This window comes from Littorina saxatilis, linkage group LG8 (genome assembly GCF_037325665.1).
Source record: "Littorina saxatilis isolate snail1 linkage group LG8, US_GU_Lsax_2.0, whole genome shotgun sequence".
In the NCBI taxonomy this organism is placed as follows: Eukaryota; Metazoa; Mollusca; class Gastropoda; order Littorinimorpha; family Littorinidae; genus Littorina; species Littorina saxatilis.
The window spans coordinates 482073-502500 of record NC_090252.1 but is presented as its reverse complement, the minus strand read 5'-3'; the positions used below and the strand labels follow the sequence as shown (position 1 = coordinate 502500).

The 20428-nt window shown below is 44.1% G+C and overlaps 1 protein-coding gene and 1 long non-coding RNA gene across 5 annotated transcripts in view; one reads left to right on the top strand and one right to left on the bottom strand.

Annotated features, from left to right (window-relative positions):
* The window catches only part of LOC138972490 (probable maltase-glucoamylase 2), a 66804-nt gene that overhangs the window by 21266 nt on the left and 25110 nt on the right, over positions 1–20428 (bottom strand). For 2 of the 4 annotated variants that reach the window (XM_070345118.1, XM_070345119.1), the window contains exons 5-7: positions 16869–16988; positions 10423–10746; positions 6629–7042 (exon numbers count right to left, since the gene is read on the bottom strand). In XM_070345118.1, coding sequence (XP_070201219.1) covers positions 6629–7042; positions 10423–10746; positions 16869–16988 — 858 coding nt within the window. Of the gene's footprint in view, positions 53–4403; positions 4782–6628; positions 7043–10422; positions 10747–16868; positions 16989–20428 lie in introns of all 4 variants that reach the window. The other 2 variants (XM_070345121.1, XM_070345120.1) reach the window with 2 other exon arrangements.
* LOC138972491 (uncharacterized) lies at positions 17568–19822 on the top strand. The gene is made up of 3 exons (XR_011457642.1): positions 17568–17909; positions 18646–18803; positions 19603–19822. It is a non-coding gene; the product is annotated as an uncharacterized lncRNA (long non-coding RNA).

Genomic DNA, 20428 nt, shown 5'->3' with positions numbered 1-20428 from the left:
GAGTTGCCGTCTTCGCTCTTTACTTGCCTCCTCCTTGCGCCCGTCCGTGCATCTGTGAGCGATGCCAAGGGTGAGTGAACAAGGTAGGAGACAGACAAGGGGGGAGTGAACAAGGTAGGAGACAGACAAGGGGAGAGTGAACAAGGTAGGAGACAGACAAGGGGTGAGTGAACAAGGTAGGAGACAGACAAGGGGAGAGTGAACAAGGTAGGAGACAGACAAGGGGTGAGTGAACAAGGTAGGAGACAGACAAGGGGACAGTGAACAAGGTAGGAGACAGACAAGGGGAGAGTGAACAAGGTAGGAGACAGACAAGGGGAGAGTGAACAAGGTAGGAGACAGACAAGGGGAGAGTGAACAAGGTAGGAGACAGACAAGGAGTGAGTGAACAAGGTAGGAGACAGACAAGGAGTGAGTGAACAAGGTAGGAGACAGACAAGGGGAGAGTGAACAAGGTAGGAGACAGACAAGGGGGGAGTGAACAAGGTAGGAGACAGACATGGGGAGAGTGAACAAGGTAGGAGACAGACAAGGGGAGAGTGAACAAGGTAGGAGACAGACAAGGGGGGAGTGAACAAGGTAGGAGACAGACAAGGGGTGAGTGAACAAGGTAGGAGACAGACAAGGGGGGAGTGAACAAGGTAGGAGACAGACAAGGGGGGAGTGAACAAGGTAGGAGACAGACATGGGGAGAGTGAACAAGGTAGGAGACAGACAAGGGGAGAGTGAACAAGGTAGGAGACAGACATGGGGAGAGTGAACAAGGTAGGAGACAGACAAGGGGAGAGTGAACAAGGTAGGAGACAGACAAGGGGAGAGTGAACAAGGTAGGAGACAGACAAGGGGTGAGTGAACAAGGTAGGAGACAGACAAGGGGAGAGTGAACAAGGTAGGAGACAGACAAGGGGAGAGTGAACAAGGTAGGAGACAGACAAGGGGAGAGTGAACAAGGTAGGAGACAGACAAGGGGAGAGTGAACAAGGTAGGAGACAGACAAGGGGAGAGTGAACAAGGTAGGAGACAGACAATGGGGAGAGTGAACAAGGTAGGAGACAGACAAGGGGAGAGTGAACAAGGTAGGAGACAGACAAGGGGAGAGTGAACAAGGTAGGAGACAGACAAGGGGTGAGTGAACAAGGTAGGAGACAGACAAGGGGAGAGTGAACAAGGTAGGAGACAGACAAGGGGAGAGTGAACAAGGTAGGAGACAGACAAGGGGAGAGTGAACAAAGTAGGAGACAGACCAGGAGTGAGTGAACAAGGTAGGAGACAGACAAGGGGAGAGTGAACAAGGTAGGAGACAGACAAGTGGGGAGTGAACAAGGTAGGAGACAGACAAGGGAAGAGTGAACAAGGTAGGAGACAGACAAGGGGAGAGTGAACAAGGTAGGAGACAGACAAGGGGAGAGTGAACAAGGTAGGAGACAGACAAGGAGAGAGTGAACAAGGTAGGAGACAGACAAGGGGAGAGTGAACAAGGTAGGAGACAGACAAGGGGAGAGTGAACAAGGTAGGAGACAGACAAGGGGAGAGTGAACAAGGTAGGAGACAGACAAGGGGAGAGTGAACAAGGTAGGAGACAGACAAGGGGAGAGTGAACAAGGTAGGAGACAGACAAGGGGAGAGTGAACAAGGTAGGAGACAGACAAGGGGTGAGTGAACAAGGTAGGAGACAGACAAGGGGAGAGTGAACAAGGTAGGAGACAGACAAGGGGAGAGTGAACAAGGTAGGAGACAGACAAGGGGAGAGTGAACAAGGTAGGAGACAGACAAGGGGAGAGTGAACAAGGTAGGAGACAGACAAGGGGAGAGTGAACAAGGTAGGAGACAGACAAGGGGAGAGTGAACAAGGTAGGAGACAGACAAGGGGAGAGTGAACAAGGTAGGAGACAGACAAGGGGAGAGTGAACAAGGTAGGAGACAGACAAGGGGAGAGTGAACAAGGTAGGAGACAGACAAGGGGAGAGTGAACAAGGTAGGAGACAGACAAGGGGAGAGTGAACAAGGTAGGAGACAGACAAGGGGAGAGTGAACAAGGTAGGAGACAGACAAGGGGAGAGTGAACAAGGTAGGAGACAGACAAGGGGAGAGTGAACAAGGTAGGAGACAGACAAGGGGAGAGTGAACAAGGTAGGAGACAGACAAGGGGAGAGTGAACAAGGTAGGAGACAGACAAGGGGAGAGTGAACAAGGTAGGAGACAGACAAGGGGAGAGTGAACAAGGTAGGAGACAGACAAGGGGAGAGTGAACAAGGTAGGAGACAGACAAGGGGAGAGTGAACAAGGTAGGAGACAGACAAGGGGAGAGTGAACAAGGTAGGAGACAGACAAGGGGTGAGTGAACAAGGTAGGAGACAGACAAGGGGAGAGTGAACAAGGTAGGAGACAGACAAGGGGAGAGTGAACAAGGTAGGAGACAGACAAGGGGAGAGTGAACAAGGTAGGAGACAGACAAGGGGAGAGTGAACAAGGTAGGAGACAGACAAGGGGAGAGTAAACAAGGTAGGAGACAGACAAGGGGAGAGTGAACAAGGTAGGAGACAGACAAGGGGAGAGTGAACAAGGTAGGAGACAGACAAGGGGAGAGTGAACAAGGTAGGAGACAGACAAGGGGAGAGTGAACAAGGTAGGAGACAGACAAGGGGAGAGTGAACAAGGTAGGAGACAGACAAGGGGAGAGTGAACAAGGTAGGAGACAGACAAGGGGTGAGTGAACAAGGTAGGAGACAGACAAGGGGAGAGTGAACAAGGTAGGAGACAGACAAGGGGAGAGTGAACAAGGTAGGAGACAGACAAGGGGTGAGTGAACAAGGTAGGAGACAGACAAGGGGAGAGTGAACAAGGTAGGAGACAGACAAGGGGAGAGTGAACAAGGTAGGAGACAGACAAGGGGAGAGTGAACAAGGTAGGAGACAGACAAAGGGTGACTGAACAAGGTAGGAGACAGACAAGGGGAGAGTGAGCAAGGTAGGAGACAGACAAGGGGAGAGTGAACAAGGTAGGAGACAGACAAGGGGAGAGTGAACAAGGTAGGAGACAGACAAGGGGAGAGTGAACAAGGTAGGAGACAGACAAGGGGTGAGTGAACAAGGTAGGAGACAGACAAGGGGAGAGTGAACAAGGTAGGAGACAGACAAGGGTAGAGTGAACAAGGTAGGAGACAGACAAGGGGAGAGTGAACAAGGAAGGAGACAGACAAGGGGAGAGTGAACAAGGTAGGAGACAGACAAGGGGTGAGTGAACAAGGTAGGAGACAGACAAGGGGAGAGTGAACAAGGTAGGAGACAGACAAGGGGAGAGTGAACAAGGTAGGAGACAGACAAGGGGAGAGTGAACAAGGTAGGAGACAGACAAGGGGTGAGTGAACAAGGTAGGAGACAGACAAGGGGAGAGTGAACAAGGCTAGGAGACAGACAAGGGGAGAGTGAACAAGGTATGAGACAGACAAGGGGTGAGTGAACAAGGTAGGAGACAGACAAGGGGAGAGTGAACAAGCTAGGAGACAGACAAGGGGAGAGTGAACAAGGTATGAGACAGACAAGGGGTGAGTGAACAAGGTAGGAGACAGACAAGGGGAGAGTGAACAAGGTAGGAGACAGACAAGGGGAGAGTGAACAAGGTAGGAGACAGACAAGGGGAGAGTGAACAAGGTAGGAGACAGACAAGGGGGGAGTGAACAAGGTAGGAGACAGACAAGGGGAGAGTGAACAAGGTAGGAGACAGACAAGGGGTGAGTGAACAAGGTAGGAGACAGACCAGGGGTGAGTGAACAAGGTAGGAGACAGACAAGGGGAGAGTGAACAAGGTAGGAGACAGACCAGGAGTGAGTGAACAAGGTAGGAGACAGACAAGGGGAGAGTGAACAAGGTAGGAGACAGACAAGGGGAGAGTGAACAAGGTAGGAGACAGACAAGGGGAGAGTGAACAAGGTAGGAGACAGACAAGGAGTGAGTGAACAAGGTAGGAGACAGACAAGGGGAGAGTGAACAAGGTAGGAGACAGACAAGGGAAGAGTGAACAAGGTAGGAGACAGACAAGGGGAGAGTGAACAAGGTAGGAGACAGACAAGGGGTGAGTGAACAAGGTAGGAGACAGACAAGGGGAGAGTGAACAAGGTAGGAGACAGACAAGGGGAGAGTGAACAAGGTAGGAGACAGACAAGGGGTGAGTGAACAAGGTAGGAGACAGACCAGGGGAGAGTGAACAAGGTAGGAGACAGACAAGGGGAGAGTGAACAAGGTAGGAGAGAGACAAGGGGAGAGTGAACAAGGAAGGAGACAGACAGACAGGACCCTTTTTTTCACTCAGGGGCCAGGAGATTGGTTACGTATAACTGTCGCTTACTCCATTACACATGTTGTATGCATTTAGATCGCTTACTTCCCTTTCTTATTTGATCTTACCTGTAACGTTAACCCTGGTGCAGGCAGGATTGATGTACGTTGTCAGAGGACTTTCAACTCCATAGGAAGGGCTGCACGCCTTGTCACACTCCCAGTCACCACCGTCAGCTTCTCCAACCTCGCTGATGTGATAGACAAACGTGTAATGCGTCGCGTTCTGACGACATCCACAGCTGGTTGAAGACGTGTTGTCAAAGCTGCAGGTGTTGTAGTCTGCTGAGCCCACCGTACACCGATAATCTGCTCCGTTTTGTTTGAAGAAGGTAACGTTTGGAGCAGTATCGCATTTTGCAGTGATGCTGCTTTTCTTCACTTCGCAGTATAGCGTCACTGACGCGTTCAGCACCCATTCTTGTGGACACGTCAATACCACGTCATCTTGACCAACGACAGAAACAAAAAATCATGTCATTAGTAATCTACCAACACCCGTACAAAACACGCCTTACCTAGTCTCACGTTGTAATCTACCAACACCGGTACAAAACACGCCTTACCTAGTCTCACATTGCAATCTACCAACACCCGTACAAAACATGCCTTACCTAGTCTCACGTTGCAATCTACCAACACCCGTACAAAACACGCCTTACCTAGTCTCACGTTGCAATCTACCAACACCCGTACAAAACACGCCTTACCTAGTCTCACGTTGCAATCTACCAACACCCGTACAAAACACGCCTTACCTAGTCTCACGTTGCAATCTACCAACACCCGTACAAAACATGCCTTACCTAGTCTCACGTTGCAATCTACCAACACCCGTACAAAACACGCCTCACCTAGTCTCACGTTGCAATCTACCAACACCCGTACAGAACACGCCTTTACTAGTCTCACGTTGCAATCTACCAACACCCGTACAGAACACGCCTTACCTAGTCTCACGTTGCAATCTACCAACACCCGTACAAAACACGCCTTACCTAGTCTCACGTTGCAATCTACCAACACCCGTACAAAACACGCCTTACCTAGTCTCACGTTGCAATCTACCAACACCCGTACAAAACACGCCTTACCTTGTCTCACATTGCAATCTACCAACACCCGTCCAGAACACGCCTTACCTAGTCTCACGTTGCAATCTACCAACACCCGTACAAAACACGCCTTACCTAGTCTCACATTGCAATCTACCAACACCCGTCCAGAACACGCCTTACCTAGTCTCACGTTGCAATCTACCAACACCCGTACACAACACGCCTTACCTAGTCTCACGTTGCAATCTACCAACACCCGTACAAAACACGCCTTACCTTGTCTCACATTGCAATCTACCAACACCCGTACAAAACACGCCTTACCTAGTCTCACGTTGCAATCTACCAACACCCGTACAAAACACGCCTTACCTAGTCTCACGTTGCAATCTACCTACACCCGGACAAAACACGCCTTACCTCGTCTCACGTTGCAATCTACCAACACCCGTACAAAACACGCCTTACCTAGTCTCACGTTGCAATCTACCACCACCCGTACAAAACACGCCTTACCTAGTCTCACATTGCAATCTACCTACACCCGGACAAAACACGCCTTACCTAGTCTCACGTTGCAATCTACCAACACCCGTACAAAACACGCCTTACCTAGTCTCACGTTGCAATCTACCAACACCCGTACAAAACACGCCTTACCTAGTCTCACGTTGCAATCTACCAACACCCGTACAAAACACGCCTTACCTAGTCTCACGTTGCAATCTACCAACACCCGTACAAAACACGCCTTACCTAGTCTCACGTTGCAATCTACCAACACCCGTACAAAACACGCCTTACCTAGTCTCACGTTGCAATCTACCAACACCCGTACAAAACACGCCTTACCTAGTCTCACGTTGCAATCTACCAACACCCGTACAAAACACGCCTTACCTAGTCTCACGTTGCAATCTACCAACACCCGTACAAAACACGCCTTACCTAGTCTCACGTTGCAATGTACCACCACCCGTACAAAACACGCCTTACCTAGTCTCACGTTGCAATCTACCACCACCCGTACAAAACACGCCTTACCTAGTCTCACGTTGCAATCTACCAACACCCGTACAAAACACGCCTTACCTAGTCTCACGTTGCAATCTACCAACACCCGTACAAAACACGCCTTACCTAGTCTCACGTTGCAATCTATCAACACCCGTACAAAACACGCCTTACCTCGTCTCACGTTGCAATCTACCAACACCCGTACAAAACACGCCTTACCTAGTCTCACGTTGCATTCTGGAGCTACATGAAGTTGTAACTGTTTGCTGGAATCAATCCTGAGACAGAGGGTGTCCGCGCTCCAGTTACCGATTGAGGTCGAATCCATGACGAAGTTCAACTCTAGGGTGAAATGCTCGTCTGTCTTGTTGACACAGCCGCATCCAATGGTCCCTGGAGTGAAGTTTCCTTGGCAGGCTCCTGGCGACGTGATGTTGACGACGGTGCACATGATCGACTGTCTCCCCGGATCGCTCCACTTGATCACCTCAAACCGCGCCTCCCGTCTGTCAGGATCGGTTCTACAAATGGACGGCCATATTGAGCGATCAAGGGTCAACGTGAGCTTGACATCCTGGCCTATTTTCCACGCTCCTGGACAGGTTAGCTTTCCTCCGTATTTTATCCCTGCACCTGAGAGACAACAAGAGAACTGAACTTAGATGAACTTCATCTAGTAAGTATGAAGAATTGAGACTGGGCCATTATACTTACAATCTTTTCTTGAAACGAGCAAACACATATATAGTTGCAGTTTCTGGCTTCATAGAATAATTCAGGCCCACTCCGCTTCACGTAAACCATCAGTTTCTTGCCACAGACACTGTCTGGCTTTTACACACAGTACCAAACAACCTTTCATTTGAAAACGTTCTGCTAGAGAATGTCCTAGGTGCCCTCTATAAAGAGCGAGCATTTTTCAAAGAATTTATTTTTGCGTGGGATTACCTTTGATGGGTCATGGGATATATACGTCACACATCAGATTCATCCATGGAACCATGTGCTATCTCCTCTCGACAGGGTGAATAAATATGACGTCACTCTCGGCTGACGTCATCATATTCATTGACCGTGTCTCGAGGAGATACAGCGCGATACCATGGATGAACGTAGGTGTAACTTGTAGGTATTCAGGCAGTTACCTCATTTCTGACACAATGACATCATAGCATGACTGTAATACCTCAGACACTAATGTGTGACCTGATATCAAGCAATGTCGTCATTGTTTGAGGGGTAAAGATTTATTTCCCGGGTAGCTCAGTGGTTATTTTGGTGGTGATAGATCTTTTCCAGCAAACATTTTCATGCTTGTGAACTTGGATTTTGCAGAAAACCGGCAATATCTGTGTCGTGTCTGAAGATAATGGAAAGATACACGTAATGCTGTGTGATTAGAAATAACAGTCAACGTTTGGTGTAACAGAAAAAAAATACTCGACAGGAGTGCTATGAACGTTATTATTTGTTCTTCTAAGCCCATGCCAAAATCATGCTACTTTTAGCAAGCTTTTGGGATTTATGCTAGAATTTTTTTTTTCGGCATATAAACGTTGCCGAGATAACCACAACGTTAAGTGTTTATGAAATGAGCATGATCCCGTTGTGACCCCCACATTTGACGAGGGTCACCCAAACTGTGGTTACTTCGTGAAATCATCAAACCCTTAAAAGTGTGCAAAGTTTCAGAGGTCTAGCTTGAAAAACATTCGAGATAAAAAACGCTGGCGCTGGACCCGAGTACTCTTTCCCCAGTATGAAAGTTTTTGTCTTGTGCACGTGGATTTAAAAAAAAATTTAAAAACAAATATTTATTTATTTTACACAATTAAAAAAATTATTAGAGTAAAATAAAACATTAAAACGAACCCGGATCACTTGGATTAATAAAAAAAAAATTATTGATTTATTTTACACAATTAAAAAAACTATTAGAGTAAAATAAAACATTAAAACGTTCATAATAAACAATAGTAAACAAGAATTAAAAAAAAAAAAATAGACCGCCCATGCCGGGAATCGAACCCAGATCACTTTGGCCATAGACTCTCTCGTGCTCTCTGTCTCTCTTTCACCGAGACCAATAGTTTCTTTGCCGAGACCAAATCCACACCCGTCGGCTGTCTTGCAAATCATGCTTTTCTCGTCACTGCGTGACGTGTTCGGCTCAGCCGCCCAAAGTCTCCCCTTTAGTTCAGTGACTGGCTGTTCGCAAAGCGACCAGCCTCCCACCGCAAAAACTCCCACCGTTAAGAGTGGCTTTTGTGATTTATTTCGCATTTACGTCCCAGGTAACATTATGAAATTTTAATACGACCAATCGGACCTATTATCAAGTTAGTGTATCAACTTTTGAACGAACTGCGCCGGACGAAAGGGCCGGACACATATAAATCCTATTACTCACGAATTACTCAGGTGAGCCAAAAACGGTAACACCCGTCTTGGTGTGTGTGTGTGTGTTTGTGTGTGTGTGTGTGTGTGTGTGTGTGTGTGTGTGTGTGTGTGTGTGTGTGTGTGTGTGTGTGTGTGTGTGTGTGTGTGTGTTTGTGTGTGTGTGTGTGTGCGTGTGCGTAGAGCGATTCAGAGTAAACTACTGGACCGATATTTATGACATTTCACATGAGAGTTTCTGGGTACGATATCCCCAGACCTGTTTTTCATTTTTTGGATAAATGTCTTTGATGACGTCATATTTGGAGGCACTGACACACCATCATTTTTCAATCAAATTGATTGAAATTTTGGCCAAGCAATCTTCGACGAAGGCCGGATCGGACTTTGGTATTGCATTTCAGCTTGGGGGCTTAAAATTTATTAATGACTTTGGTCATTACAAATCTGAAAATTGTCATTAAATTTTTTTTTTATAAAATGATCTAAAATTACGTTCATCGTATTCTTCATCATTTTCTGATTCCAAAAACATATAAATATGTTATATTCGGATTAAAAACAAGCTCTGAAAATTAAAGATATAAAAATTATGATTAAAATTAAATTTCCGAAATCGATTTAAAAACAATTTCATCTTATTCCTTGTAAGTTCCTAATTCCAAAAACATATAGATATGATATGTTTGGATTAAAAACACGCTCAGAAAGTTAAAACGAAGAGAGGTACAGAAAAGCGTGCTATGCAGCACAGCGCAACCACTACCGCGCTAAACTGGGTGGCCGAGTGGTAACGCACTTGCGCTCGGAAGCGAGATGTTGCGAGTTCGACCCTGGATCAGGGCGTTAGCAATTTTCTCCCCCCTTTCCTAACCTAGGTGGTGGGTTCAAGTGCTAGTCTTTCGGATGAGACGAAAAACCGAGGTGCCTTCGTGTACACTACATTAGGGTGTGCACGTTAAAGATCCCACGATTGACAAAAGGGTCTTTCCTGGCAAAATTGTTTTGGCATAGATAAAAAATTTCCACCAAAATACCCGTGTGACTTGGAATAATAGGCCGTGAAAAGTAGGATATGCGCCGAAATGGCTGCGATCTGCTGGCCGATGTGAATGCGTGATGTATTGTGTCAAAAAATTCCATCTCACACGGCATAAATAAATCCCTGCGCCTTGAATATGTGCGCGATATAAATTGCATAACATTTTTTTTTTAAATCCCTGCGCTTAGAACTGTACCCACGGAATACGCGCGATATAAGCCTCATATTGATTGATTGATTGATTGATAAACAGGCTCGTTAATTTCACTGCTTTTTGCACGAGTGGCGTACTACGGTCATTGTAAAAAAAAAAATGCAATGCGTTCAGTTTCATTCTGTGAGTTCCACAGCTTGACTAAGTGTAGTAATTTCGCCTTAGGCGACTTCTTAACTTCTACGAATAGAAATGCTTCCGCTAACATAAATATTCAACGGATAGAGACATTTGTATGAAGCATTCCGTCGCGATATAACCTTCGTGGTTGAACACGACGTTAAACACCAAATAAATAAATAAAGAAAGAAAGTATGAAGCATTGTTTTGTGCTTTAAATATTTAGAAATAATTCCTTACATGCTACATTCAGCTGAATGCTTTTCGAGCCGATTCCACTAATCCCCTGGCTCACTGCACAGATGTACCTCCCCGTGTCGCCACACGTGACGTCTGTCAAGGTCATCACGGCGTCGTAGGTGTAAGTTCCCAATCTCCGATAATTTATATTATTAGAACGGAAAGTAACGTTCCCAAAGACATCACTCTCTTTTTGTATGGTAACGAGGCCTTTTACTCGTCCAAACACTCTGCAGGTCAGGTTTAGTGTTCTGTGGTCATCACCATCGACCGTGATCGTATCGCTATGGCCGTCGAGCGTCAGGCTTGTCACTACTGCTGTATCTGAAAGTGAAAGAAAACGCCCTTTGTGATGATTGAGGTCATACTAGAGAATACAAGGTACTTCCCTGCTTTGTGGCGTCATTTTCTTCATTTATTCCCGGAGTTACCTCCCTTACTTTGTTTTCTCGCAACACAAGAAATATACTCACATAAAAAGATATCTTTAAACCAATTTGATAAGTTATCAATTTACAGTGGTACCTGCTTGTAAGAAAGTCGAGTTGAAATTTGTTTTGCTTTCTTATATCCGAGGTGTTTCTTATTCGGAGACTCCGGATATAATAGATATTAGGCAATTGCTTTCTCATATCTGAGGAAAAACAAACGTCATCACATTTTTGGAAAAAGCATTGCATAATATGCCCGCAGGCATTCGCGTGAATGTGTGATTATGAAGGTTTATGATTGTAATGTTGTTAGGATTTAGCATGTGCGCGCGAATTATTACGTGTATTTGTATGTGTTGCTAATGACTTGTTGTAGGGTTTGGGACTTAGCACATGCATGGTGCCCGCCATTATTAGTCTCGGTTTTCCAATTTGTGGAAGGAGCTCAAACGTACGGTTAGAAAACAGGTAGAAAAAACTCGTAAAGGGACGTAATCGCTTCTCGTTTTTTTCCAAGCTAAAAGTAACAGGGAATCTGTCTCTGGAAAGGGTGAAACATGTTTCCCACCCGGTTTAGCATGTGAGAATTATATGCGAGGACGTTTCACTGACGAAATAATTTTGCATAGTGAGTAGCTGAAGCAGGGTTACAGCGTACATGGGTTTAGTAGGCTGAGAAGTATTTCAAAGCAAGCCATGTTTTAGTTTAGTTACATGTGCTTATTCCACGTGTTTTCTAACCGTAAGTTCTGGATCCCCCACAAATCGTTTGACCTTCACCTTGCTTGTATCAATTATGCTGGGTCACGGGGTCCTGCATACGTGAATCGAGGGATAGAGAAAAAAACAACTTATTATGGATTACAAATCGAGCAGAAGGCTAAGTTGCTCGTGTAAAACAAAGAATCACTCACGCACAGACACCCGAATACACACGCATTGGGAAGGCAAGTACTTTGGAATATATTTTCGTGTAGGCAAACGTCGCCAGCTAAGTACAGTGGTCGCCGCTTAATAAAGCCACTTCTGGACCGACAAAAAATGGCTTTAATAAGCGGCGGATTTATTAACCGGCGGTCCAGGAATACGTCATTTTCGAAAGAAAAAAAAATCTTCTCTTTTGTTTACGTCACTCAGTCACTTTCTTTCGTCATTTACACTTGTTTGAATCTAAACAAAACTTCACGAAGGATGTTGAACTTTTGTTTTAAATATGTACATGTACGTGTACTTTGATCACTTCGGTACATCAATAATTTCACTGTCACAGTCACGAATCATTACTCGGCAGAGAAGAACGATTTTATGAGTGTTTGTTTGTTGGTCGTCTTCCACAAGATAATGTGAGTTTTAGTCACAAACTACGTGATTTCTCTGAAAAAACTGGCTTTAATAAGCGGCGGGTTGGTTTTATTAACCGGCTTTTTCTAATACATAAGATATAGTGATAAATCCGGACCGTCTGAAAGCGGCTTTTATAAGCGGCTGGTTCTATTAACCGCGGTTTTATTAAGCGGCGTCCACTGTACTAGTTCCTTCAGGCCTGGGACAACGTGAAATCGGCTATACCTAGAATGGCCCTCGTAACAGCGCGGACAGAGTCTTCAGGGGCTGTCAAACCGTGTTGCCCCGCCTGTTTCTTTACATCTGACGAACAGGTTGAACTAAACTTGGCCAAATTAAAGCATTAATCCCCGTGTCATTTCATTAAAACTTTATACATGACAGTTTCTTTACAGGCCGTTCACTTAACCTTCAGGATCACATATTGAATTACATATTTCTTTTACATGGATCACGTAACCGCCGCTCAAGTAAGGGTACCCTCAAAATCGACCTGACAAAAACGGAAAATTCGAGAAAAAAATCACAATAGGCCAAACGTTGCAACTTTGACATACGAGAAAAAACTAAAGTTAAACAAATTATCTACCCTGAACAGATCGTTTTGTTTTGCTACCTTGCGTATTTTGCGTGCTATGCTATTCCTACTATACTGATGCAGGTGTCGATCGCAAGAACGGTCAAAAACGGGACTTTTTGCGTCCATGTTTATGGGTATCATGTCAAAAAGCGCTACATTTTAGCAATGACTTGGTGGATTGCTTTCAAACTTTTAGAATATGTTACCAATATACAAGAGATACTTCGTGCGAAAGTTTTCATACGGTAGGGGAAAGAATGACCTTTCTGGCAATATACTTGGTTTTAAAATAACTGGCCACATCACAAAGATCTACAGCAAAATGTATCTGTGTACTTTTTTATGACAGGTAATGTAGAAACTTTGTATTTATTTACACCTTTGGAACAAATCGGGTGGAGGAGATGGGTGTGCGTTTACAAAGTTCTGTACCCTATACATAGTTTTTGCCTTAAAGGCACGTACAGTACGCCTTCCGTGAACCATCACAGATACTGTCAGGCTTTTACACATGGTACAAACACCCTTTCATTTACATACTCACCGCTTTTGAACATCCTAGGTGCCCTAAGTAAAGAGCGAGCAATTTTCAAAGAATTAATTTTGCGGATTGTCTGAAAACAAAATCGGACGGTGCGTTTTGGCGCTAGACCTAACTTTTAAAATCTAAATAATAAATTGATAGCTTGTTACACAAACATTCTTAAATCAAAAAAGAATTATTTTTTCATCAAGAAAAGATCAATCAATCAATCAATATCCGTATTCCGTGGGTATAGTTCTAAGCGCAGGGATTTTTTTTAATTTTTATTTTATTTTATTTTATGCAATTTATATCGCGCACATATTCAAGGCGCAGGGATTTAGTTATGCTGTGTGAGATGGAATTTATTTTACACAATACATCACGCATTCACATCGGCCAGCAGATCGCAGCCATTTCGGCGCATATCCATCCTACTTTTCACGGCCTATTATTCCAAGTCACACGGGTATTTTGGTGGACATTTTTATCTATGCCTCTACAATTTTGCCAGGAAAGACCCTTCTGTCAATCGTGGGATCTTTAACGTGCACACCCCAATGTAGTGTACACGAAGGGACCTCGGTTTTTCGTCTCATCCGAAAGACTAGCACTTGAACCCACCACCTAGGTTAGGAAAGGGGGGAGAAAATTGCTAACGCCCTGACCCAGGGTCGAACTCGCAACCTCTCGCTTCCGAGCGCAAGTGCGTTACCACTCGGCCACCCAGATCAGTACAATTCGAAATTTTGAAAGTTTGAAAAAAGAAAAGCCTGGAAGCAGGGTCACGCAAGGTCGTGGTTCTCGTAGCAGACGACGGTAATGCCTATCGCCAGTTCCTCTGAATAGTCAAAAGCCATCGCTAGAGTTCGTGTGAATAACAGCCGTTTGGTGCGTTTAGATAAGCTAACACAGTAACAGCGAGTCGCATTGGCAATCACAAACTGACAACTACATTGTGGAAAAAAACCGACGGGCGCAGTGGCGTGGTGGTAAGACGTCGGCATCCTAATCGGGAGGTCGTGAGTTCGAATCCCGGTCGCTGCCGCCTGGTGGGTTAAGAATAGAGATTTTTCCGATCTCCCAGGTCAACTTATGTGCAGACCTGCTAGTGACTTAACCCCCTTCGTGTGTACACGCAAGCACAAGACCAAGTGCGCACGGAAAAGATTATGTAATCCATGTAAGAGTTCGGTGGGTTATGGAAACACGAAAATACCCAGCATGCCTACTCAACGAAAGCGGAGTGAGCTGACTATGCTCTCAGAGTATAGTGTGGGGAACCCAAATGGGCAAACGAGCTCACACATAACCAGACAATTCTGGAACGCTGAAGAAGAAGAAAAAAAAGAAAACTGTATCACACGGGTTTACGATGGCTCAGAGCTAAGATAAACCACGCAAAAATAAATTCTTTGAAAATTGCTCGCTCTTTGCGGAGGGCACCTAAGATGTTCTCAAGCAGTGGGTGTTTAAATGAAAGTGTGTTTGTACTGTGTGTAAAAGCCTGACAGTATATGTGATGGTTTACGGGAGGCTTACTGTGCCTTTAAGTATTTACTGTTCAATATTGGGCGCTTACAAGTTATTAAAAAAAATATATTTATCTATTATTATTGCTCACGTAAGCAAGTACAACTTCTCTCTCTTCCTCTCTCAAACTGACAGACGCAGAAAGACAGACATACACACAACAGGTCATACGAGACAGACAGACATACAACAGGTCATACGAGACAGACAGACACACAACAGGTCATACGAGACAGACAGACACACAACAGGTCATACGAGACAGACAGACATACAGCAGGTCATACGAGACAGACACACACACAACAGGTCATACGAGACAGACAGACATACAACAGGTCATACGAGACAGACATACAACAGGTCATACGAGACAGACAGACACACAACAGGTCATACGAGACAGACAGACATACAACAGGTCATACGAGACAGACAGACATACAACAGGTCATACGAGACAGACAGACATACAACAGGTCATACGAGACAGACAGACATACACCAGGTCATACGAGACAGACAGACATACACCAGGTCATACGAGACAGACAGACATACAACAGGTCATACGAGACAGACAGACATACAACAGGTCATACGAGACAGACAGACACACAACAGGTCCTACGAGACAGACAGACACACAACAGGTCATACGAGACAGACAGACACACACCAGGTCATACGAGACAGACAGACATACAACAGGTCATACGAGACAGACAGACATACAGCAGGTCATACGAGACAGACAGACATACAACAGGTCATACGAGACAGACAGACATACAACAGGTCATACGAGACAGACAGACATACAACAGGTCATACGAGACAGACAGACACACAACAGGTCATACGAGACAGACAGACACACAACAGGTCATACGAGACAGACAGACACACAACAGGTCATACGAGACAGACAGACATACAACAGGTCATACGAGACAGACAGACATACAACAGGTCATACGAGACAGACAGACATACAACAGGTCATACGAGACAGACAGACATACAACAGGTCATACGAGACAGACAGACATACAACAGGTCATACGAGACAGACAGACACACAACAGGTCATACGAGACAGACAGACATACACCAGGTCATACGAGACAGACAGACATACAACAGGTCATACGAGACAGACAGACATACAACAGGTCATACGAGACAGACAGACACACAACAGGTCCTACGAGACAGACAGACACACAACAGGTCATACGAGACAGACAGACATACAACAGGTCATACGAGACAGACAGACATACAACAGGTCATACGAGACAGACAGACATACACCAGGTCATACGAGACAGACAGACATACAACAGGTCATACGAGACAGACAGACATACAACAGGTCATACGAGACAGACAGACATACAGCAGGTCATACGAGACAGACAGACATACAACAGGTCATACGAGACAGACAGACACACAACAGGTCATACGAGACAGACAGACATACAACAGGTCATACGAGACAGACAGACACACAACAGGTCATACGAGACAGACAGACACACAACAGGTCATACGAGACAGACAGACACACAACAGGTCATACGAGACAGACAGACACACAACAGGTCATACGACTCACGAGACAGACAGACACACACACAACAGGTCATACGAGACAGACACACACACAACAGGTCATACGAGACAGACACACACACAACAGGTCATACGAGACAGACAGACATACAACAGGTCATACGAGACAGACAGACACACAACAGGTCATACGAGACAGACAGACATACAACAGGTCATACGAGACAGACAGACATACAACAGGTCATACGAGACAGACAGACATACAACAGGTCATACGAGACAGACCTGAGACACACAACAGGTCATACGAGACAGACAGACATACACCAGGTCATACGAGACAGACAGACATACAACAGGTCATACGAGACAGACAGACATACAACAGGTCATACGAGACAGACAGACATACAACAGGTCATACGAGACAGACCTAGTGTACATTACATACCACAATGCTGCTCATCAGAGCCATCGTCACACTGAGTGGTTCCATCACACCGAAAACGTCGAGGTATGCAGAGAGTTCGATCACCGCATTTCCACCAAGTTTGACCACATGGCCAGTTTTCTGAAATGAAGAAGGATTGATAATGATAGCGCAGATATATGTCAGTTAAGTGGCTAATTCTACTTTTTAATGTCCCAGAAACATTATTCCATCAAAACGATGACTAAAAGTAAAACTGAACGATATTTCACATTTTGTTTTGCATCAGATGTTTGCTTTTTTGTCATAATTAACATGGGATACCAATTTCGTTTAAATCTACTGCGCAGTCAGACTGGTCCTAGGTATTCCAAAGTGCTCTTCGCGGGTGGCGAAAAGTGACGCCTAGTGTGATTTTTCACTGGTTTTTAACTTGTTCACACTCGCCGGAATGAGATGAAATGAATAAAAAGAATACACCAAGATGATAATTGATTCTTCATAGTTACTTTAAAACAAAAATGAAGCATTAGATTCAAAATCTAACATTTGAAATACGCGTGTGAAAATGGTTGCAAAGTTGTGTTTTTCTGACGTCAGAACGAAGTTTTCGCTGTGTTGTTTTGACCCCAACCGGGAAAACTCCGCTCGCGGAGATAAGCCATTAAAATTAGCAACAACCCGCTACTAAAGACATCAAGAGGAAAGATTAAGCTTTCCGGCGATATCAATATTATTTTGATTGACTTCCGTTTAAGAGTAATATTTTCTAGTTTAAAACTTCGCTCGAAAATTTTGCCATCTCAGAACGAACAATATCCGGTTTTATGCATGCGAATGGCAAGGTCGGAGTTTGAACTTTCACCTGGTCTATTTTCATACTGATGCAACCAACGGCTTGCTTCCGCGAGGACCGAAAACGAGGCAACCCGTTTTTCTCGTTGTCGAGTACGCCGTGTCATGGCGGCGTTTGACGAAGATCAAGCGATGGCACGTCACGGTCGCGAAAGTTCGATTTGCACCCAAAATTTGACGAACCATTCGATCCAGATTGTCTAGAAGGTAAGCATATATGCCTTACAATGTGTTCTCTTTCGATTCTTTAAAATATATTTGCTTATTTAAAAAAACACGGGGATTGACGAACCGAGTTGATAGCAGACGAAGTACAGTGTTTGTGAAGGTGGGAGTAGTGAACTTCTCGGCACGCTGTATTTTTACAGTGAGGAAAATAAAGCATTATGACTCAAGGAATAAAGTCTTGAAACACAATTTTAACAATCTGTTTATTGATTTGAATCATTAACAAAGAGAATTACTAGAAATTAGCTTTTTTGCATGCGTGCTCGATAGTTGTCTTCTGGGTGATCTCCCTTATCTCCTTGTTTACATTTTACGATGTGCAAACAACTTCGCTTTTTTTACGTCAAATAATTCCGTTTTCTTTTCTAACTATTGTGTTCACTTCTTTTTTTATTTCACTGTTGTAACAAAGTTCCTTGAAAATGTGGTCGACTTCCAATAAACATTGAACTTTTCATGCACTTTTTATTTTATTATTTTTTTTTTACTTTTCTTCTTCGAGTATGTATGTGTTGTTGGAGTATGCGTTGGTGAGACATATAAATGCGTGTAATCATCACAAATTTAATGGCTTAATTTTTATCAAGTACGTTTTTGTGTCATCTGAGCATAAAACATCACATACCATCATACAATCATATTATTGTGTTCACTTCTTGAAATGGTAATTCTTAACTGTGCTATTGCCCTCCAACTTTTCCCTTCTCAATCTCAGATGATCGGTTCCAGAAACTGAAGGAGACATGTTTAATGACTGGCAGAGGGAGAAGACCAAGTCTTCCTCAGTTCCTGACTAACTTGATGGCAGGTGTTCAAACAAGCTTTAACTTAAGCTCCGGGGACTGATTGCTGGGAGCAAGGCCATACAGTGAAGTAAGCATTCAAATGGAAAATTACATATGGAAAAAAAAGAAGTTTTACAGTATTGGCGTCAACCGGTAATTACCGGTATTTTACTGGTTGAAATGAGAAAATACCGGATCAATATTGGCTGCCGGTATGACCTACCGGTTGATTTTTAGAACTACCGGGTTTTTTCGGTGGTAAAACAACAAAACCAGTACTATGAGTTGGACTCTTACCTACTCAGCCTACCGTTTTTGTCTGGACGGTTTGCAGCATAAAAGTTTGCTTACCGGTTCGAAAAATACTAGCGCCATCACTGGTTTTATCTTCAATATAATTATGATGGCACTGTTTAGTATTAGCTTCTGATGACATTCATTTTTATAAATAAGTGTTGCAACTTACAATATCTCTCTCTCTCTCTCTCTCTCTCTCTCTCTCTCTCTCTCTCTCTCTCTCTCTCTCTCTCTCTCTCTCTCTCTCTCTCTCTCTCTCTCTCTCTCTCTCTCTCTGCATATTCTATGTATTCATATTGTTCTGCTATATTATGTTAATAATCTGATATGTTATGGTCTGTCACGTTTGATGTTCTGCGTGTATACTATTTGGATGTATACTTTTTATTTCATTTCACACGCCCCTTCATATGGGGCTATTGCCTTGCTAGATAAACAATCCATCCATCCATCCATCCATATCTCTCTCTCTCTCTCTCTCTCTCTCTCTCTCTCTCTCTCTCTCTCTCTCTCTCTCTCTCTCTCTCTCTATCTCTCTCTCTCTGTAGCTAAGGAAAAAAAGTAAGCAGTGTATATGTGTTTGTGTGCAGGTATCTGTTTGGTTCAGTCGGCTGCTTTGTGACTCTACATATCCAGAACGTGTGAAGGCACTGATCCAGAAGACTGACAAATCCTTCAATAACATTGCTGTTTCTTCAGCTGATGCTGCATTCTTGAAAGAGACCTCTTATTTTGAACATGATAAACAAAGAACTTGATGTTGGCATTGACTGGTCAAATGTGCATTCATGTTCTCAATTTTTAGGAACAGGTATCTGACTGACAAACCAGATTGTGATTGCACTTGAACAATTTAGAAAGAAAGAACATGTAAAACATGATTTTGCTTCTGAATGGTTGAATGTGTTTGGGGAGGGAATTGAAATGTTCTAGAGCACAGATTGCTAAGTCTGAAGAGAAAAGTATGATGCAGTACAAAACCTTAAGCAAAGTTAAAGATAGGCGCCCTGAAGAACAAGAAGTTTTTGGTTCATGAATTTAGAGTGCAGTCAAACAGTTGCCAAGGAAGAAGTGTTTCCAACAAGAATCTGGGCAGCTCAAACCAGGAGCAAGAGAAGTTAGTCCATCACAGCACAGTTGAACCAGCAGGAATACTTGACAGTAGGGAAGAAAACCAGCATAGCATTAGCAGTCTGCAAGTACAACATTCAGCTGCTACAATGTCAATGGTTACGCTGGAATACCACAACATACTACAGGAAGAGAAAGAAAAGGCAGATAAAAAAGCTTGAACATTTGGAGTATATTGTAGGTGGTGCAAATCTGACTACCACTTGGCAAACTAAGGACTTTGCTGATTTGACTAATGCTAAAGAAAAACTGGACTTTTCTCAAACAAGTGCATGCCAATTTTAG